Source organism: Perca fluviatilis, chromosome 3, assembly GCF_010015445.1.
Source record: "Perca fluviatilis chromosome 3, GENO_Pfluv_1.0, whole genome shotgun sequence".
NCBI lineage: Eukaryota > Metazoa > Chordata > Actinopteri > Perciformes > Percidae > Perca > Perca fluviatilis.
The window spans coordinates 30,631,464-30,653,543 of record NC_053114.1 but is presented as its reverse complement, the minus strand read 5'-3'; the positions used below and the strand labels follow the sequence as shown (position 1 = coordinate 30,653,543).

General features: G+C 39.4%; 3 protein-coding genes across 3 annotated transcripts; 2 read left to right on the top strand and 1 right to left on the bottom strand.

The window, feature by feature from the left end:
- Positions 1–1,784: 1,784 nt before the first annotated feature.
- rab4a (RAB4a, member RAS oncogene family) lies at positions 1,785–7,284 on the bottom strand. The gene is made up of 8 exons (XM_039794796.1): positions 7,117–7,284; positions 6,061–6,141; positions 5,670–5,784; positions 4,797–4,859; positions 4,536–4,690; positions 4,041–4,136; positions 3,340–3,490; positions 1,785–2,607 (listed from the first exon to the last, which is right to left on the bottom strand). The coding sequence occupies exons 1-7, from the start codon at positions 7,130–7,132 to the stop codon at positions 3,375–3,377; spliced, it is 642 nt and encodes a 213-aa protein (XP_039650730.1). The 5' UTR covers positions 7,133–7,284; the 3' UTR covers positions 1,785–2,607; positions 3,340–3,374.
- Positions 7,285–7,518: 234 nt separating this feature from the next.
- On the top strand, positions 7,519–18,371 carry phf10 (PHD finger protein 10). The gene is made up of 12 exons (XM_039794795.1): positions 7,519–7,725; positions 8,851–8,960; positions 9,353–9,483; positions 9,795–9,878; positions 10,089–10,213; positions 11,105–11,254; positions 11,355–11,464; positions 11,650–11,794; positions 12,057–12,209; positions 15,921–16,029; positions 17,125–17,313; positions 17,467–18,371. Exons 1-12 carry the CDS (start codon positions 7,654–7,656, stop codon positions 17,562–17,564), a joined length of 1,476 nt encoding a protein of 491 aa, XP_039650729.1. The 5' UTR covers positions 7,519–7,653; the 3' UTR covers positions 17,565–18,371.
- Positions 18,372–18,904: 533 nt separating this feature from the next.
- Positions 18,905–21,833, top strand: psmb1 (proteasome 20S subunit beta 1). The gene is made up of 6 exons (XM_039794794.1): positions 18,905–19,109; positions 19,468–19,575; positions 19,945–20,026; positions 20,436–20,565; positions 20,828–20,934; positions 21,243–21,833. The coding sequence occupies exons 1-6, from the start codon at positions 19,009–19,011 to the stop codon at positions 21,426–21,428; spliced, it is 714 nt and encodes a 237-aa protein (XP_039650728.1). The 5' UTR covers positions 18,905–19,008; the 3' UTR covers positions 21,429–21,833.
- Positions 21,834–22,080: the final 247 nt, after the last annotated feature.

The following is a 22,080-nucleotide window of genomic DNA, read 5'->3' as shown; positions in this document are numbered from 1 at the left end:
ATCCATCAAGCCTAAATATATAAATATATATATATATATATATATATATATATATATATATATATATATATATATATATACATATATATACATATACATACTTATACATACACCAGGACAGTGTCATCCAACGTGATCATCCCACTCAAGAAATTTAATCAGGAATAATAATGAATAGGAAAAAGGTTATGACCAATAATAAAGAGTATAAATTATTATTATAAGGCAGTAGAGGTACTGTAGTCTCAACTGTTGACAAACTCTACAGTGAAGTCTGGTTTAAGTGAAAACGCTTCTGCTGTTCCTCACATATCAAATTTAATTCAATTTAATTGACCTAATTTACTGATGACATAAGGGGTGTAACAATTACAAAATACTGTTGAGGTTAAATATTGTGGTGCAAAGTAGGGGTGGGGGGAAAAATCAATACAGCATAGTATCGTGATATTTTCCGTGGGAATACTGTATCGATACACAGACGCCAAGTATCAATCTATTATTATATACTGTATGTGTCAGTTTGTCTGCTTGACAATCCCATTTTGCGACGATAAAACTGAAATGAGATGAACAAACAGAGAAATTTATCTTTTTAGATAAAACGGATATGGACAAAGTTTCCTTTTGGGGACATCATTTGAAATTGGGAAAAAATTGGAGTTGAAAAAAAAGGTAAATTGTAATATAGCGCAGAATATTGCAATATCTTTAAAATCGCAGTATCGTATCGTGACATTAGTATTGTGATATGGTATCGTGAGGCCTCTGGTGATTCCCACCCCTAGTGCAAAGCTTTTAATAAATTACGACACGTATTATTCAGAAAACTTTAAGAAATTAAATCTCTTTGAAGAAAGACATCAATTTACAAAAACTGTTTTTGAAAGACAATGCTATATTTGTTGAATTCTTTTTTTATTTTAAAAACATAGGCTTTTATCATACACAATAAATTAAAAATCCATGATATTCATAATGACAAGAGAAAAACAAACGTCCATAAATAAAGGACTTGATGACATAAACACAAGACGGCAGCCTGACGTGAAGCAGCCAAAGCCACTTTCAGATGAACTCTAATATGAAGTTTGAAGTGTGCTTGATTACAAAGTTGGATGCATAATTGTCAAGGGGCAAAAATGTAAAAAACAAACATGTTGCAACATGATGCTTGAATATGTAAAACACACCTTTAAATCTAAATATTTGAAAAATTCCCAAGTTGTAGTGTTTTTTTTTGTCGAGAGCTTCATGTGGCTGAACTGAACATAAAAGTATCTTTGGAGACCAAACTCAAACACACATCAGATAGTTTCATACCATTTCTAAAACTTGAAATGCATTAAGTTAGTATTACCCCACAGCTGGCAGAAGTCAGTGAGGTATTCATGTAAACAGGCATCATTTACAAATGAGAGGGATCAGTCACAACTGGAATCCTTTGGATTCAGGATTCATTTAACTGAATGTTGAATGCTGAACGTGCCATTGTAAATTAAAAGTTGACATGCAACTTTCAAACTCCAAATTATTTAAATTAACCATAAAAGGAAGCCAAATGTATGCTCTAAATATTTCTTTTTCTTTTTCAATCTATAAGCTTGAACATTAATTAAACAGCATTTTCCCACAGAAACTTGTTAGTCTATAATGTACTCCATATCAGCTTGTCCCATTTAGAAATTAACATAACTGCTGCAAACAGTACTCCCCTTCTATATTGCTTACAAGTTGCCAGTGTATTGTAGCTTAACATGATAATAATACAGTGGCGCATGAAACAGATGCTGATATCTACTTTAATATACATATATCTCTTCATAATGTTCTCAGTTACTCTGATATTCTGTTTGAGAAAACATGCGGCAGTCTATGTACAGAAACACTGCTGTAGGGAGATTCAGAGAGGCAGAGAGCTGTGTAAAGAGACAGGCAGGTAGGTAGACAGGTAAGCAGATGTGTAAGAAGGCAACAGACAGAATGATGAGACGTAAACACCGGGTTGGATAGGTAGGAATTTGGTAGCTACATTGCCTGGGGCACTTTACTGGGAGAGAACGTGTGTAAGAAGGTATACATGGAGTGCAAAATGCATGCGTAGTCGGTAGCCTGTTAGTGGTGTGAAACAGGTTAAAACAGGTGAGCAGGAAGTTAACAGGCAATCAGAGCAGGTGGGTGGAGAACTACTGTGGGGGGGGGGGGTAGAGGATATATAGAGATGTGTAGAGAAAACTAAAATGTACTAAGTTGCGAGGTAAGCTGGTATGAGGGCAGATAAGTAGAAAGGTAGGAGAGGGAAGTTACATACATGTCAGTAATTCACATACTGATTGGAGGGCTGGGGAAGGTTTGGTCCAATAGTGGAGCAGAATGTTGCAGGGTGGGCGGTCTCTGGTTACCTTGGAGATGGTCAGAGAGGTCTGAGTGGGGGCGTGGCTGGGAGGTCTTTTGAGCTCTCTGCAGGTGCAGTCATGACAACAAAGGTTCAAAAGGTTCCGAAGGTTTTCCGTGCGAAAGGTCAAAGGTCAGAGAGGAGTCACCAGCATAGCAACCTGAACCCTGGGTCCCCCGCGACTGTTCTTCTCCTGGTCTTCACAAACCCGCCTGAAACACACACAAAGAGAGACATAAAACATTATAACATAGCTGTAAGCAGCCATGTTTGGGGAATGAGCAGAGGCGTATCAACAATTTGGACGTATTGACCCAATAACCAACTCACAACTCTTATCATTACTGGGGGAAGAATTGCAGAGGCATGACCTACTTCCGGTTTGCAAGCAAAAGGCAGGCTGAACCAATATCATGTAAGTGAAGTCAACTTCATTAAAGAGTAATTCTGGTGATGTTCTATATTTTTATTGTCAATAAATCCCGTAAAAAAGACCAGAAATAACAATGAATTGATCCAACTAACAAGTATCACAAGTGTAACCAAGGCCTGATATACTGCAGATTATTGCTCTCTCCGTAGACTTCCATTGTTGTTCAAAAGCTATTAAAGCACACCAGTAAGCCACAGCGTTGCACTGGGTGTCAGAAATCTTCATAATGATGAAAACGGGCATTGTAGTTTACCTTGAGTCAATCCCACATTCATCCTGCTGGCGGAAATACACACTAACATCCAAAATCCGTGGCTGAAAATAGTCCCCCAAAACTACACTATTTACTCCTGTTTGAGTAACGTTTCCTAAAAACTACAGTGCCCGCTGTTTTAGGAAATTATTCAGCCCTTTTTATATGTGTGAAGATTTATGTCTTTATGTCTAAAACAGTAAAAATATAATTGCACATGATGATGCACACACAGTACAAACCCACTGGCCCTTTCACCTTGTCTGTGTACTGTATGTTACTGGGTGCGTCCACTAGCAGCCACACTCCTGGGTGCCCTGCGCCTGAGCACGACGAGGAGAACGGAGCTGTCGTAACGCAGCGTCGCCATACTGGATACCTGAACCCATCCTCTCTGGATCCAGCTCACCTGAAAATAAGAGAGAAGATGTGAGAGAGTGGGCTTCATGTTGGGATCTCCACCAACTATGAAAACATGGCATTTTTTTTATTGATTTTTAGCATTAATACATTTTAAATTTTGCATATCCACTGCCATATTCCCGCTGTCACCTTTTACGCACCTTTTACACCACCAAATATGAAGAGGCCTGCCCTGGATATTTCTTACCCAATTCCTGTGCTATGTTACTCCCAACACTTTGAGATCCAGGACACTCCCAGAAATGTTGTCCCAAAGTCTCTCTTACGTTTAATACAAAGAGGAGAGGTCTGGTTATTCATTTTATCAAGTATAAATAGCATTATGTGGGATCTGTGGAGTATTTTAAATTGAGTATTTAATTGTTTTTTAATAATTAAGTTAAGTTGTTTCTGACTTTAACTATGACAATTCTCCATGAGACCTGCGACAGTGCTGGGTCTGGAGTCTTACCTAAGCCTTCCTTGTTGATCCTGTCAGGACAAGAAGTGATTTAGAGTTGGGGGTTAGGGTTATAGGAGAGGGTCGCAGTTCCTACCTGACTCTATCTTGTTGAGAATTTTCCGAGCGCACTGGACAAAGGCCTCTTCAACGTTCTCCCCAGTTAGAGCACTTGTCTCCAGGAACATCAGCTCTGACACACACACACACACACACACACACACACACACACACACACACACACACACACACACACACACACACACACACACACACACACACACACACACACACACACACACACACACACACACACACACACACACACACACACACACACCTTATTTTAGCCCTTTGAAGTCTTAACAATACATTTACTTTGAGCAGCATACTTCTTTTCGGAACCCAAGTAAATGCTATCATTTCAAAAAAATTGTGGTGTTAATGACATGCCAAAAAAGCCCTTCCTCTAACAATAATAGGTCAATGCCTGGAGCTCTGTTCTAATGAGAGATACATTCCCCAACTATTATTAGAGGTTATGAGTAGAACTATCAAAGCATCCCACTATATGACAAACTGTTGAGCCTACCATTCTCCTGAGCGAAGCGTGAAGCCTCCAGGAACGTGACCTCTCTGTCTGCGTCCAGGTCCTTCTTGTTTCCACATAGAATGATGACGATGTTCTGACTGGCCAGCATCCTGGCATCACTCAGCCACGTGGTCAGAGCGTTGTATGTCTCTCGACTGCAGTGTACAGAGACAGACAGGTTACATATTTTTTTTTTTTTTTATAAGAGGGGACTTGACACCGAGGCAAATTGAAATCTTGTTTTGTGACTGGCTGATTTACCTGGTGATATCATAGACCAGCAGAGCTCCTGCAGCTCCTCTGTAGTAACTCCTGGTCACAGACCTGACACACACACACACACACACACACACACACACACACACACACACACACACACACACACACACACACACACACACACACACACACACACACACACACACACACACACACACACACAGATTAAAAATTTGTTGAAAAAAAGAGCGTGCAGAGGTCTTGTTAATAGTTAGTCCACCCTTGCTTTTGGGATAAAAACGAACATCGGTAATAACAGCACAAAACCTCACAGGAAATCAATGCGATCTGCCATCTTGCTACTAGGGCTGGGCAATGTATCGATATTATATCGATATCGGGATATGAGACTAGATATCGTCTTAGATTTTGGATATCGTAATATCGTGATATGACATAAATGATGTCTTTTACTGGTTTTAAAGGCTGCCTTACAGTAAAGTGATGTCATTTTCAGAACTTACCAGACTGTTATAGCTGTTCTATTATTTGCCTTTACATACTTAGTCATTATATCCACATTACTGATGATTATTTATCAAAAATCTAAGTGTGAAGATATTTTGTTAAAGCACCAATTGTCAACCCTAGAATATCGCTGCAATATCGATAGAGGTATTTGGTCAAGAATATTGTGATATTTGATTTTCTCCATATTGCCCAGCCCTACTTGCTACTACTGTTTACTTATGTTGTGCATACAAACTATTGAAAAATCAGACTTAGATTTTAACACTACGCATGTGGTAGAAATAAATGACATATGAGCACAGGGTCTAAAATGTGTTGAGAAAGAGGGTGAGGGGATTACATTTGCCCTTAACCGTAGACAGTTATTTTGGGATTTTTCCCTACCTGAACCTTTCTTGTCCTGCAGTGTCCCAAATCTGCAGTTTGACCATTTTATTGACAACATTGATGATCTTGGAGCCAAACTCCACTCCAATCGTGTGGTTGGATTCATCCTTAACTGGAAAACAAAATAAAAAAGGGGTTCATAATTAGATAATTGCAACACATAGTGATGGTCTATATTGTATCTTTTCAGTGAAGAAAATGCACTGTACAAGACAAAGACTACAATCATCTGGACTTTCTCTGACCTACATTTAAAAAAGCTGATCCAATTTTCACATGCTAATATGTGTTGATTTCTCATTACAACTACATTGCTGTTCATTAGAGGTCAGAGCAACTGTCTGTTAACAGTAAACAATGAACAGTGTGTTGAATATTTATGACTTACATCTCTTCTCTATGAACTGGTGCAGCAGACAGGATTTGCCCGTTCCAGCATTTCCAATCACCAGGAATTTAAACAGGAAATCTGATGTAAGAAAACACAGAAATAGTGGTGCATACCAACCAAGCAAGCATGATTGTCATAACTTGAGCCAAAGCTGTGCCAATATTATCGTACAATATTAGCTCATCAAAGTTATATTGGTATCAACATAATATATGCCATTTGATATCTTAAGAAGTTGCAGGACAGAAATGTCAAATATATGTTTGTGATCATTTAGAAACAGTGTCACCATCATATAGTTTGTCTAAGAGAGGAATTGCCAGTTATTTGTAACTGTAAAATGTTCTGCTCAGTACATATCTTAGTCACAATGCTTTAATAATTATATTTAATTGTATGAGTTTGTGTTGAATTACAAATAGCAGCAAACAATCATGATTTGATACCTCTTAAATATTGATATCAGTATTGCATACACACAGGAACAGAATACAGCATAGTGGTATATAACTTTGGGATTTACAGAACACAGCTATGCTTTACACATATACCAGCAGTCGATATGTAACGTCACAGTAGTATCCCAGCTCCACTTCAAAATCCTGATCATCCTAATGTAAAATGGTGAAGCTAGGACATCAATCCCTCACAAACATAGTTGTCACCTAAATAGGTATCCCATACAATCCTTGTATTGTGTCTATTGTACATGATATACAGCTCAGTCAAGTCTTCATACCAGCTCCATCACCCTAGCCCTGTCCCCCCTGGCGTCAGCTTCCTGTCAATTCCGCTAACCTCTGTGGGGGTTTTGTAACCTCACAACCTCAATACATTTCTCTCGCACAGCCACAGTAAAATACACTGTATAACCTCTGTGCCATTGTGTACGCTGACATGGCATTTTTAAGGCCAGCAACCTTCGGTTAGCCAGTCAGCTATCTCTGTTTACGATGAGAAAAAGGCTCCCTCGGCACACCTGCCTCATCCTATCTCTGTGCATAGCTACGTGAAGATGCTAACGGTGGCTACTTGTCAAAACAGCCTCCTTACCGTATGACTCAGACATCGCCTGTGTGGAGTTTTGACAGCAAAAAGGAAGGAAAGGAGAAATAGAAGTTGGATATGGATAGCTAGCTAAGTAGTGAAAAATAGTCCTGCTGATGCTTTCCCCTCCAACTTCCCGTACGTGGCTTGTTGTTTTTTCAAAATAAAAGCAATCCAAACGGGCCGAGCATTGTAATGGCTTAAGACTGCCGTAGGGCGGTGCTGTTTAGCCAGATATCGTTACCGTAACAATGTTAGAGGCTTTTGAGACAGACTTTTTGAAGATCATTCATAGCCTTAGCTAACATAATATTTAAATTACCAAATAATATAATTATTGTGTAAATAATTGAAAAACCAATCCCAGTTAAGATGAAGCGAGAAAATAGTCCATTCACAACCTACCCCCTAGCCCAGAAGGTGGCGGACGGTTTCGCACCTTAATGTTTGCCAACTGCCTGGCTGCCACAAAACTGTACAAGAAGAAGAAAACGAAGAAGTGGCTAGTAGGCTAGCCTAGCTGCAGGCTTTATTTAGAGAAATATGGCTGCTGTGCTTCCCGTCAGACCGCCCTGCGACAGCAACCCCGCTACTCCTGGAGCACAATCGATAAAGGTGACATTTATATTCCGCACGAACAACACGAATAATAAACGTTAGCTCTGTTCGCGGAGCTCTGCACTCTTGCTTGCTCAGCTAACGGCTAGCTAGCTATCCAACGGCTACCTGCGTCCATGAATGACAACTGATGGCGACGTTAGCATCATCCCTTTGTTTTCAAGTGTGTGCTGAATGTTAGTGATGGTTTATATATTCTGTGTCGTGCCACAAAACATGTGTTTATATGATTTATGTGCATATAAGAATTATAACGTCAAATTCTATTGTTATGAGTGGTATGACAGCGATAACGCCAGCCCGTCTATGCGCCTCTGGTATCACTTTGCCAACTCTAACGTTACATGCATTACTCGTGCTTTTCTTTGACACCGCTGTCATCTTGTGGTCCTTTCTCACTGAATTACAAGGTGTTTGTGCGCAATAAATGTCTCTTTGTGGAAAGACAGATATCCCCTCATTCTGCTGTAAAAGGACCACACTAGACAGCACCTAACGTTAAATCTCCAAAAGTGAACACATTAATGTAGACTAGATATCTTCTAGTAATTTTTAGAGTTTTTTTTTTCCCCCTTTCCTCCTCGCAGACGAAGTATAAGGTAACTAGACTTTAAATGCACACTGTGGTTTTAGGAATGATGCCATTATGATGACAGAAGTGATGCTCAGGTTAAAAATGTACACACTTAGAGTAGTGTGCAAATGTGACAAACTCCACCAACTGTACAGTATGTCAATTGGTTGGGTGATAATTATTTAGGAATCAAGGGCTGTGCTTGGATGGGTTATAGGTCCAAATGATAGAGAATTTTTAAGAGACACAAGCCAGATTTTTTTGAAGAAATAAATCTGTGTCTGCTTAAATCAGAAGGAGCGACATTAACATTATTCTGGGTTTATTAATAAACTCCATGTGAACCCAGTTGCCCAAATGAAAAACAAAGTGATTTCTATACCTGTGGTAATGTTGAACCACAAATTACATAGCTAAATACGAAGTGCCCCCTAAAGAGCAGTAGGTATTTATGTGAGTAAATACAGGCATGCTATGTGGAATTTGCCAACATCATCACATTATGTAATTGTTAAAGTCATAAACTGTGTTTTTATTTTCCTCTGTAGGAGGATGTTATAGAAGAAGAGTCCAATGATGGCAGCCAGCCTCCCAAGAGAAGGAGAATGGGTTCAGGGGACAGCTCTCGAAGTTGCGACACCTTCATTCAAGACCTTGGGTAGGTTGGCTTGATACTTGGCATGGAGCAACGAATTAGCATTGCCAGGATTTGTTTAGGCAGTCTTGATAAATTAAGGGCTGACAAGGTTTTGATTATAGTTTAATATATTTGATGATGTATAATGTACTGTATACACATATGTGATCCAACTGAAATACATAACTGTATCCCTCTTCAGTTTCATGTGTTCCCCCTCTACATACTTTATTTTAAAATACAATTTCCACATTATCTACAGTGTGATTTTTGGTTGAATTTGCCATCCTAGCTGGGAACCTGTTAGTCTCTCCCATCTCCCTTTTATATTCTCCATGCTTGTTAAGCAATGTTTTTTTTTTTTTTAAGAGTTTTAAACCTCATCTCCTGTTGTCCCTCCAATCCCCTTCCAGCCCGACATATTTCCCAGCAGAGAACCTGACAGAGTACAAGTGGCCTCCAGATGACACAGGAGAGTATTATATGCTGCAGGAGCAGGTCAGCGAGTATCTGGGAGTCACCTCATTCAAAAGGAAGTACCCTGGTAAGTAAAAATATAAAACAGTACTGTACCTTAAAGGTAAAGTGTTCAAGGATAAAGTGGTGCTCTTTTTCTTAAAAATATTATTGATTCTATACTATAATACTATTTATTTGCTAGTACTTGTTCATTTACAAGTATTATTACTGGAATAATGCAGTAAAAATACAACTATAGGCATTGACTAGTAGCTGTGCTTAGTTGTTTGTCTGCTGTCATACAGCTGTAATGACACTTCTTTACATATGTTCTGACCTGAATGAAGAAGGAAGCTGTTCCTCAACCAGTGATGTTGTTGCTTTGTCACTCTGTAGATATGGAGAGAAGAGACTTGTCCCACAAAGAGAAGCTTTATCTGCGTGAACAGAACGTCATTACTGAAACACAGTGCACTCTGGGTAGGAGCCACACCTGACACTCTCAGACCAGAGAGAATTGTTTCACTTTGTTGAAATCCTAACATTCTCTTAATACAGTGCATTTAGAGAGCAAATATCCTGGTGCCTTGTTTATGAGATTTACTCTGTAAATAATGTTTTCCTTGCAAGTCATCAGAGTGCTTGATGCAGTCCAAGTGTGCACAGAGTGTGTCTTTTGTTTGTTTCCAGGTCTGACAGCTCTGCGGAGTGACGAGGTGATAGATCTGATGATAAAGGAGTATCCCACCAAACATTCAGAGTATTCAGTCATACTGCAGGAGAGAGAGCGGCAGAGAATAGCTAAAGAGTACTCTGTAAGTATACAAACAAGTAAAAAAGAAATATCCTGGGGCTGATGGTTACTGTGTCTTTTTTTATTTTGCAGTAATGCATTTAATGAAAGTCCTCCACTGCTGTAAATATGTTACAATTGTAACATTGTTTTCCTGCCTGACGATGTATCTGCGTGAACCAATCCTCCTGTCTATTCTTATTCTTTATTTATAAAGGACAACACACATTAATCAACTTTTCTGTAAATGTGCCAGTGTTAGCCAGCTAGCTAATTTTCAACTGTAGTCCTTTGGCCAGATGATTTTAGACCAGAGCAGCAGGAAGCAGCAAGACACCATACAGATCACTAAAACAACAGATAAGCTTTCTCAGTTGGCCATGCAGAGCTACAGGAAGCAGCAAAACATTAGCATAGCTACACATCAAAAGGTATCCACATCCAGTATAAGAAGCAATGCAAGCATCAGAACACAGCCAAGCAACATAGACCTAAGCCTTCTTCTAGCACTGTTCAACCATGCAAAGCAGTAACAAGCAAAAATGAAAAGATGAAATAGTCTGCATCACTCGTGAGGGATGGGTTAATATAGCACAGGTTAATAAGAAGGTAAAATAGTTAAAATACAAATTAATTATTCATACATACCCAAGAAATGCAGGAGCCTGTCTCTTATCTTTCTATTCTCACGGCATCTAAGTGAATGGAGTGATTGTTAGAAAATGTATCCTTGTGTGTCTCATTAAACCTTTAGAACACTGTGAACTGAACACTGCTTCCAAGCCAGTAGGCGATAGGATACGAACCACAAAACAATCATGATCGTATTATTTCCTAACATCCCTGTCCATATATGTACATATCTTACTGTACTGTATCTTACTGTGCAGTCTTTGTCTGTTGTCTTTCGTAGCAAATGCAGCAGCAGAACCCTCAGAAGGTGGAGGCCAGCAAGGTCCCCGAGTACATTAAAAAGGCAGCTAAAAAAGCTGCAGAGTTCAATAGCAATTTCAACAGGGAGCGTATGGAAGAGAGGAGAGCGTACTTTGACCTTCAAACACATGTGAGTCCAAACCGGTGCTTCAGCTAACTCAGTGAGATTCTACAGGGATTTAGAAAAAGAGCTTTGTGTTACGACATTGTGTTTTTGTGTGTTTTCTCAGATTATCCAGGTGCCCCAGGGCAGGTTCAAGGTGCTGGCTCCAGACCTGACAAGGACAGGGCCTTACCCTGTGGCTCTCATACCAGGACAGTTCCAAGAATACTACAAAAGGTACATTACACACTTGGATAATTGCTTAGCTTACAATTTGCCTCTATGTATTTAAGATAATAAACTCAAAATGATGTTACCTTTTCCTGAGTGAAACTGTGTTTTCTGGATAGGCTTTCAGCCTGCATTATTTATTGCTGTGCCGAACGTTTTACCCCAATGCATCATTGTGTTGTGAACGACAGGTACTCTCCCAATGAGCTGCGATACTTGCCATTGAACACAGCTCTGTTTGAGCCTCCACTGGATCCGGAGCTCCCTGCGCTGGACTCAGAACCAGACTCGGACGACGCAGAGGATGGCAAGGGTGACAAAAAGAACAAGTCATCTGTAAGACATTAGGCTGTATACAACTACTCTAGTAACCTATCTGTGTCAGATCAACCATCCATCCTAGATTAGTGGTACAGGTGCTTAGTGGTAGAAGTTTATTATGCTGATGTGCAAGCAACTGCATGGTATATTCTAGGTCCCATGTCAGAATCCTTTACCTTTTACTAAACTTGACTCAGATAATGAAATACATTATTACACATTACTCTTAACCCCTTTGTCCTTCACTCTTCCTCCCTCCTCTTCTCTTTCTCTACAGGACAGTTCTTCAGGCAACACATCAGACGTGGAGAGCCAGGAGGGAGGAGGTAGACTGGGCAACAAGTCCAAGGCCAAAGACAGGACAGCCACGCCGGGCAAAGATGGCAGCCAGCGCCATTCTGCCTCCCACAAAGCCACCCCAGGGTACAAGGTAGAGGACAAAAGCACCTGAACTCTTCTCCAACAACAGCAGCAGCACTTTTATACCCCCTCCTCTTCTTTCTACTGCTACCACTCCCTTACTCAATCCATTCTGCACCCCTCACTTTCTTCACTTTGTTCTCCGGCTGCAACAGTTTGTCAGCTTTTCAGCTGGGACAACCTGCACACACACGCACACACACACACACACACACACACACACACACACACACACACACACACACACACACACACACACACACACACACACACACACACACACACACACACACACACACACAGAGTCAAACACTGGGGGTCCTGTCTTCAGTTTTTGTTTTTATGATTGCCACATGGCTTTTTTTTCTCTTCGTACCAGACTGTGAGCAATAAGAACATTTTAAAGGAACACTTCACTTGTTTCTTTTTCACTGCACTTTTTGGGGTTTTCAGCGAAGACAAATTTGAACTTTTTTAAGTTTTTCCTTTTGAATGTCTTTAATATACCTCTTGTCTGTCCTCACTTGTCAAAAAAAAAAAGATACTTCCTAGACAAGTATTTGGATGTTGGCTGCTAGTTTCATTTTTGAAAAGAAAAGTCATTTTGTTACTCTAATATAGAAAATATAAACCACATACAATTTGTGGTTGCTTTGAAAACGTAGTTGATGTTAACACTAGAGAATTTTAACATTTATATCTGAAGTGTAGAATGCACTTAACCCTAATGTTTTAAGTGTTTATTGGTATGATAATATGCTTTGTTTATACACCATGTGATGTACTGTTAATCTGTTAAGTATCAAACAGTTGTTTGACATGGGGTTTACCTGTCCCTATAATGTCATCTTGGAGAGATGAGGCCATGCTGACCTTGTTCACACTGTTGCTGAGCTGAGCTGAGCTAGAAGTAGTCTATATGCTGTCTGTCTAGGTTTTTGACTCTGCTGGACAAGCCCCACACCAGCTTACCTTTCTTTAACACCCAGTCATGGCATGTCTTTGGTACTCATTTTAAATAAATGCATTGAATTTAATCTAAATGTTCAAAGGACTGTAGATGGGGAAAATAGCATTATTTCAGTCCTATTGTTCCCTACAAGCCCATTGTGCTAGTTGATTTGTGTTTTAATTTTTCCGATCCTCAGCCTTGCAGAGGAAAACTTCCAACACATAAAATTAGCTAATAATAGTATGATGGACCTGGGTAAGTCCATTTAGGTTCAGCTCAGCTTTGTGGTGTGGGCATGGTCCTTGTCTAGTGTCTGTTTAAAACGGCTACCCATTTTAGTGGGTTTAAGTTTGACTTAATTTTGACTTGACCATTATTCATCAGATCATTTTGCATATGCTTTTGATCCCTCAGACATAGCATGTTGGTAGCCAGAATTCACTAGAATTAGTCAGTAACATAATGTACCTGTGCTATATCAATTTGTGATGAGTACAAAAAGACCTAGATGTGTAATAGCTTTCAGGCATTTCTATATTGGGGAAAAATTGCAGTATACAAAGGTCAAGTATGTATGATCCTTTATTTAGTAGCTCTGGTTAACATGACATGTTAATGATTCCAGGATATTCCAAGATTATACATAGATGAGACATTATGGAGATACAAATATTCACTGTGTAATGCAGATGCATACAGTAATATATTAATCACATTAACATCAGCTGCAGCAGATTATTTCTGACTATTAGTATTTTATTTTATTTTAAGAGTTTCCTTTGATATTGCTTTTGGTCAACCCACAATGTACGGTGCTGGTTTGATTTTCAGAAGGAGCTCAGAAAGTTTTTATGTTGAATGTCAGATATATTGAATTAGGGAATGATTGATGAGGGCCCTTGTTGAGTAGAGTTCAGTTTCACTCGATAATGTACATCATTTGGCCGAGGCAAATGGGAAGTTGTGAGGCACAGGTAATGGGTTGGCATCACCCTAACACTTATTTACATCATAGACATCTCAATTAAAGTGAAAACATGATGTTTAAACCATACGATCCACTGATCTAAAATCTGTGTGGTCAGCCAGTACAAAGTTCCCACTTAATTGTGTCTCAGTATGTATGCCTCTGTGTCTGAATTATACGTAATGTTTAGAGCTATATGACTCCATACAAAAAGCTACCAGATTATATAAAGCAAACATGCCTGAAAGTGAGTTCTCTGAGAGTTTTTTCTTTTTATGTGCATAATATACAGCATTTCTTTTGTTGACCAAATTCAGTTAATTTAGAATAAAACAGGATTCAACCTCATGAACTGCTCATGTTCTATTTTTCTGTGTGGATGTTTCCACTGAAGAGACGTGTTGGCATTAAGCAGACTCATTGGACCTAATAACGTTGGCTGGACACTGCTTGTAATGTAAGCATATCATGTGGCCACAAATACATTTTTACAGTTATAAAGTTTATATAGTATAAAGTCAGTTTACAATAGCAATTGGGGCGATCCTTCCACTAATGATTTCAGTAATGCAACGAGGCCAGAGGGCTGAACTGTCGAATTTTAAAATAGAAATATTGGTGTATGTATTTGCATATGTATAGTGAAAATGTACACAAGGGGCTGCGTCCAGCTCTAACTTTTTCTTATTTCCCTCTCCTGCTGCTGTCTGTCTATTAGTTTAGTTCTCTGCTTTGTTTCTAGTCCTGGATTTTCATCATCCCCAAACCATGTCCTTTATTGACCCTTAGTTTGGTTCCCACTGCTATTAAGTGTAACCTGCTCACTTCCTGTCAGAGGGGATTTTAATGAAGGGTGTCACTATCTTGAGGATTTAGTTAGTCATGTTTACCTCCTGAATAACAGGAAAGCAAAGTTAATTTTATAGATTAGATTTGGTTGATTTGGGGGATACTACTGTATCCTAAGGACTGCCGTAAAACAAACTCACCTTAGCACATACATATTATTTTATGCTCTTCAGTTGCACCGATTGTGTTAACTCGAACGTTTGAGTCACATTGTTCATTTTAGTTTAAGCTAAGGCTGTTGCAGTCCAAATATAAAATATTGATCAATCATCCTTGTTTTAATGGTGTGGCTTCCTGTAGAGGGGTTAGTTTTAAAGGGTTAAATGTTTTACCTTTGTGACATCCTGATTTAAATGGCCCAAATCCTCCTCATCTTCTGCTCTGGTTCTTTCCTCTCTGAACCGGTTGCACTGAAAGGTATGATGTTTAGAAAGCAACTGCCAGATCCTTAGTCAGTCTGCTATGCCAACGCTACAGTGACAATAAATCTAACGTTGAGTACAGATGCCACATGCATGCAAGAGGGTCTTGTTAGACACCATACACCGTTCTTGTATTTGCACCCTGAGATAAGTTTTAATTGTCTGGTACTTTGTACACTGTTGCAGTTTATTGTGAAGAATTAGGTTTAGTGCTCTGAGGCCCAGTAACCTGGGGATGCTCCTTGCCACAAAGACTAAAAAGTAACTAGATTGGTAACATTTAAAACTATCAAACTTTGTTGGATGACAGCTTTGATGCCAAGTGATGCAATTTGTGTTTAAAGTGTTTAAACCAATCAATGTAATGTAATTCATGTATTATGCCACCAAAAGTAGAAAAAGACTTCTTTATACAAGATAAAGTGCTCTTTTTGTTTTTTTTTCTCCAGGCATTGAACATTTGTTGAACTACTATTTTGTCCATGACTGAAAGATACACATGGTTTTTATAGCATTATTCTGCCCTTGCAGCCTAAGGTCATTCCCAATGCTATATGTGGCATTTGCCAGAAGGGTAAAGAAGCCAACAAGAGGGGCAAGCCAGAGGCTCTCATTCACTGCTCCCAATGTGATAACAGCGGTAAGTTCACACAGTTCCCTGTTTTTATATTTTGTTTTTTATATTTACATCAGCACAATTTAGCCACTTTTAACGCCATGTGTATTTGTTTTTGTATAAATGATCACTAGAATAAAATGATTAACATAAGCCGTGACCATAAATCAGTTGTCCCTCTGACTCTAATTCATCATTTAACATCAGTGGTACATCAAATTAACAGATGATTGAAGTGATTATCATTGACTTAATGAATCATCTCTTATCCTCAGTGAAAGTAAATGTTCAGTTGTCCATTGTACCACAAGCAACTTAATTTCATTGTGTATAAGCAAAGCAAGTTTTATACTTTCACGCAAATGTTTATACTGCCTTGTTTATCTGCTGTGAGTGTTGACATTTAGATGGAAAAGCTTGTGTAATATCAAGTAATATATAATTCACTTAAAATGATCAACACTGACTGTGTGATTACAAAGTCATTTGTGGATTAAAACAATGTCTGTACAGCTATTCATCTAAAGACCGGATCAAACCTGACAGTTAACGACAACATGGAGAACAAAAGCTATGCGTGTCACATAATCATTAAACTAGTTTGTTTTTAGATAGTCCTGCTTAATATCAATGGGTATCTATAACTGTATATTTTTTACTAAGTATTTCTGACAATACTTTGAAGCTTATTTTAGAATAGATGTGAGTAGATTCTAGATGTTTCTTTTCTAATGGTGGTGTCTTCATGTGTTGAAGTCCTCTGAAATAACAGGACAGTGAATTCACGTGTGTGGAAGGGCCTGTTCACCTTATGTCTGAATTTGTGTCTTTTGTGTTTTTGTCTTCCTAATGTGTGTCTGTGCTCATGCGGTGTGTACTTATTTCTGTGTGTATGTGTGTGTGTGTGGCTGTGTGTGTGTGGCTGTGTGTGTGTGGCTGTGTGTGTGTGGCTGTGTGTGTGTGTGGCTGTGTGTGTGTGTGGCTGTGTGTGTGTGTGGCTGTGTGTGTGTGTGTGGCTGTGTGTGTGTGTGTGGCTGTGTGTGTGTGGCTGTGTGTGTGTGTGGCTGTGTTTATGCATGTTTGGTTCTGTGCATGTGAATCTGTGTCCGAACAATTTAGGCCACCCAACCTGCTTGGACATGAGCAAGGAGCTGGTGGGTGTGATCCAGACGTACTGCTGGCAGTGTATGGAGTGTAAGACGTGCACCGTTTGTCAGCAGCCCCACCATGAGGACGAGATGATGTTCTGCGACAAATGTGACCGAGGGTACCACACGTTCTGCGTAGGCATGGACTCTATACCTACTGGTGAGTGGACACACACACACACACACACACACACACACACACACACACACACACACACACACACACACACACACAGTGTATCTGCTTTAAAAAAAAATTGGTTTTGTCTTTGTCTCTTTTATAGAAATTCATTAATTCTCTCTGTCTCCTCAGGCCTTTGGGTATGTGAGGTTTGCGACAAAGATTTCACCACACCCAAGAAGAAGGGAGGAGCCAAAACACCTAAGAAGTCCAAGTCAGCTCAAAAATGATCAACAGCGTCATTAACCACGATACGTTGACCAAATTTTGACACAAATGCACATTAAGTCATTTGTTCAATCATTTGCAGAAGCTAAATAGCTAAATAATGTTAACAGCCAATCTGTAAATCAAATCCATCCAAATGTACTGCACTGAATCCTGTGATCTGCTAACCACTAACAGCCAGCAAAATCATTTCTGCAGTCAGGAATTTGTTTTAATCTAACAAATGGTGCTTTTGATCCTGTACTGCTGGAAAAAAGTCACAATGTCAACGAGCTCACTGATGTAATTTAGTTACTTTCAAAACATTTTTGTATGGTTTTGTATTTTTAATGAACATTTATTTAATGCGGCAGGCCAGTATAAAGCAATCAAATTTAAGTCTTGTCTTAAATGATGACATGGTGCTTGTGGTTCTGTGTGATGAAATGTATTAGACAGTGGCTGTGATCGACATCATGGCTGCAGAAGCTATTTATGTGAGTCTTGATTACTGAAACAAAGTGTCTCAATTTACATATATTGATTTTGATGTCAACCATCCACTATTGATTTGTATACAAAAATTTAACCACTCACTGTAATTACATTGAAACTAACTACCCATCAGCTATGATTAGTCAACTGATATTTTTGCAGTCAGCTTGAAAGACATTTTTGTATTTCTTTTTTTTTTTACATGATTTTTTAATTTTGTATTGTCCCTCAGTAAGCAGTTTAAGAAAGACATGTTTGGTGCTAATGTCATAGTCACTGAATTATTAAGTCATAATTTGTAGGGTTTTTTTCAATAAAAAAATACTTTAAAAGACTCCTAATATCTCTTACCTATTGTGTACGGTGTTTAATTGAATCCCAGTTTTGAGTCCAAAGAGCAAAACAATCTTTAGTGTGCTGAAAAGGTAGATGTGTACTGCTTAGTTTTTATTGTCACATTTTACCTATTGGACTTATTAGTGTTTGAGCCTTTAATGGTCCTTGGATGTTTGTGGGAAATTGAGTATTTTTGGAATTATTTGTGGTGATTTTAACGTTAAGTTTTGATGCATTCAGATATTGTACAGATAATTTAATTCATATTAATATTGTCAAGACATGTCCCATAGATCGTTTTGGTCTAATAACATACAGTCCAGCAAAACTGGAATGTGCAATTATGTGGTATCTTAATTTTAAGTGACCCACAAATAATAAAGAATGACCTAATTCTAATCCTTTCTAAGTGAAATTGTCAGAAATAAAATCGTTAAACCTGGCCTCGCTCCAGTCTAGCGCCCACTGGGTCGGCTCCTGCTCTGCGTCGAACAGCCTCCGCGGGGCGCTCTCGCTCAGATTACATCTGAACACGCGGGTGTGATGACCGTAAAAGAAGAGGCTGCCATATTGCAGTGATACAGCGAGTTTACCGGACTAACCTATCTTCAACACCGTTGTTTTCCTGCAATAAAAATGCTTTCTTCTCATACGTTTGAAGACCCGGGGAAGATGAGAGATTATCATTATACTGGTCCAGTAGAGCACCGGTTCTCACCATACTCTTTCAACGGAGGGTTAGTATGAATTTTCAACCGCTGTCTGGTTAGCTAGCCTGCTAGCTAACGTTTACATCCAATTGGGCTGTGCTAAGCAACGTTAGCTAACTAAGTGAAACTAAACAAAGGTGAAGTTGATGAAACGTATGCGAACAGAGCAGACTTTCTTTGTCCAGGGCACAAAGCTTCTTCACTTAATCTTAATATGCAAATAGATAGAGAAAAAGATAGTGATTAGCTAGCTAATAACAGTTTCAGTTTCGAAACCGTAGCTTAGCTTTCGTTAGCAAGTGTCTGGGACAACAGTCCATTTTCCTCTGTGGTGAGGTGGTTTATAAGATTAATGAACTACTCTGTGTTGTGTTCCCCCCCCCAGAACCGTACTAGCTGTTGCTGGGGAAGACTTCGCCATCGTAGCCTCAGACACCAGGCTGAGTGAAGGCTACTCAATCCACAGCCGCGACTCACCAAAATGCTACAAGCTGTAAGTTTGCACCGTCACTTAACTGCACTAAGAATGAAGGGTAGATCGGCCGGTATCAAGACCCCACATGTCAATCTTTAGCTGGTCCCTTACCTATTACTTTCATAGTTCTGTGTGAATTTATTAAAAACCTTTTATCAGTTACATTTGGAGTGCAACCGCTGAAGTCACTGCAGGTCTGCTCAGATACTCTTTTACGATGGGGAGTGTAGTTGGTTCCTGCTGTGTGCTCAGCGACTAGCTTTAGCAAAGCACCAGTTGGTATCTGTGGCTAAAATCACTTAATAGCCACATGAATCGAAAACCAATTGAACATTTCAGTATGCTGATTATGCTGGTTTTTTTGTGTGCTTCTTCTTCCCCTCACAGGACAGACACAACTGTCATTGGCTGCAGCGGTTTTCATGGCGACTGCTTGACTCTGACTAAAATCATTGATGCCAGACTAAAGGTGCAGCAAGGTTTTTCTCTCTCTTTAGTCTCATCCCGAAGGAAAACAGTGGTACATGTGTAGGCGGCTTTAAAAATGATCTAATTCTGCTGACTGTCCTGCCTCTGCTTGCACACCAGCGTCTGTTGTTCGTAATGGCATCCACGACCGAGTTGACATAAGGCAGATATTCTAATGTGCCTTGTTGTCCTTAATGATGACATTTGTATTATTCTTTTTTCAATCAGAATTGTCCTAAAAATCTCTTGCAGTAATATATCTATCTCTAATAATGTCCAGTGTCACAATTAACAATGACATCATCCTTGTTACTTTTCTTTAAGTGAATTGCGTCCTGCACCCCTACAAAAGACCTCCAGTGGATGTCGCAGGTTACTTAATTGTTACTAACACCCTGCCCCTCTCTCAGATGTACAAACACTCGAACAATAAGACAATGACCAGCGGGGCGATCGCAGCCATGTTGTCCACCATCCTGTACGGCAGGAGGTTCTTCCCCTACTACGTCTACAACATCATCGGAGGACTGGATGAACAGGGTATGTACTTCAATGCTGCTGACATTAAGTAAATGTGTCACTTTTGTATGCATATGCTCTGGATTGTGTGAGTAAAAAAGCTGCATGTTTAGGCTGTAGCTATGTTTCTTGTATGTGATGATTGTAGGGGACAGGGAATGTTGCCTGATATTGTGCTTCATTGTATCACACGCTAAGTTTGTGTTTTTTGGAAGTTTTAAAAGTTTTGACTATGTTCTTTGTAATATGTTTTTATTTGTAATCTTTCATATTTCTAATGTAGGCAAGGGAGCAGTGTACAGTTTTGACCCAGTGGGCTCCTACCAGAGAGACACCTACAAAGCCGGAGGATCGGCAAGTGCCATGCTACAGCCACTTCTGGACAACCAGGTAAATGTTACCCGTTGCATGCTGACCTTTTGTTGCCATAATCCCACTATGTTTATGTCATCAGTAGGGTTGGGTACCTAACTCGTTCTTATTTTTTGTGAGGTGTAGAATGTTCTAAATAACAAAATGTTCTAATTTTAACAATTTTGAAATTGAGAAGTTTCCAGTTACCAGTATCAGTTCAAATGTGAACGGTACCCAACCCTAGTCATCAGGTATTCAGACAATGCAGTGCTCCAACCAAGTTTCCTTACAACGGACAAAGGGACGCTTACGTCTGTCTCTCTTTCCAACACGTCCTTCCACAGATTGGTTTCAAGAACATGGAGGGTGTACAGCATGTTCCTCTGACTCAGGAAAAGGCGGTTCAGCTGGTCAAAGATGTTTTCATCTCAGCCGCAGAGAGAGATGTCTACACCGGAGATGCCCTACGGGTCTGCATCATCACTAAGGAGGGCATCAGTGAGCAGACTGTACCACTGAGGAAGGACTGAGGAGGGATATGTTCCCCTTTCTCTGCTTTTCTCTTTGGTCTGTTCTTTCCACATTCACCTGTTGGTTTTGGCCCCTTTACAACAAGTTTCTTAAAATAGGAGTGTTGATCCAGAATATGCTTCTAGTGGCCTCTTAATCTGGGGAGTGGATTTTCCATTTTTTTTATATCCACTCACAATTTTCATCATTTGAAATCAACCCTTTTCTCCTGCTTACCACAGTTATTCCCTTCAGTTTCTGCTATTATTCCATCCTTGTATTCTAGCAAACTTATTCTAAATCAGCACTCCTGTTCACTCATTCTGCCTAGAGTCATCCCCTGTTTAGATTTTTCATTATGTCTAAGAAGGATACATACCCTGCTGTTCTTTTTACATTCTTAATAAATGTAAAGAATTGAAAAATTGTGTCTTCTTGTTCGTTGCATGTTCTACACACATGGACACGAGATGGACACACTCCATCTCGAGTAGCTTGAGCTTTTCACAATGTTGTCTTAAATAAATAAGACATATTGGCATATTGAAGTATTACTATTCTCTCCTTAAAGACATTGATCTTTGTCCAGGATAGCTTTTCCTGAGTCAGTAGCATCTGCCAACACCATGCTGAGCTGAGGGAACCAAAGCCACACTGACCTAATCTATAATA

Bases quoted from the DNA above. Each gene is read 5' to 3' on its own strand.
- phf10 (XM_039794795.1), top strand. From the start codon at position 7,654: ATGGCTGCTGTGCTTCCCGTCAGACCGCCCTGCGACAGCAACCCCGCT. The intron at 9,879-10,088 runs GTAGGAGCCACA...GTTTGTTTCCAG, and splicing joins TGAAACACAGTGCACTCTGG to GTCTGACAGCTCTGCGGAGT. The intron at 12,210-15,920 runs GTAGAGGACAAA...CTGCCCTTGCAG, and splicing joins AAGCCACCCCAGGGTACAAG to CCTAAGGTCATTCCCAATGC.
- psmb1 (XM_039794794.1), top strand. From the start codon at position 19,009: ATGCTTTCTTCTCATACGTTTGAAGACCCGGGGAAGATGAGAGATTAT. The intron at 20,027-20,435 runs GTGCAGCAAGGT...CCCCTCTCTCAG, and splicing joins TCATTGATGCCAGACTAAAG to ATGTACAAACACTCGAACAA. The intron at 20,935-21,242 runs GTAAATGTTACC...GTCCTTCCACAG, and splicing joins AGCCACTTCTGGACAACCAG to ATTGGTTTCAAGAACATGGA.
- rab4a (XM_039794796.1), bottom strand. The intron at 4,691-4,796 runs GTAAATCAGCCA...TGTACACTGCAG, and splicing joins CTGGTCTATGATATCACCAG to TCGAGAGACATACAACGCTC. The intron at 3,491-4,040 runs GTAGGAACTGCG...TCTTATTTTCAG, and splicing joins TCTCAACAAGATAGAGTCAG to GTGAGCTGGATCCAGAGAGG.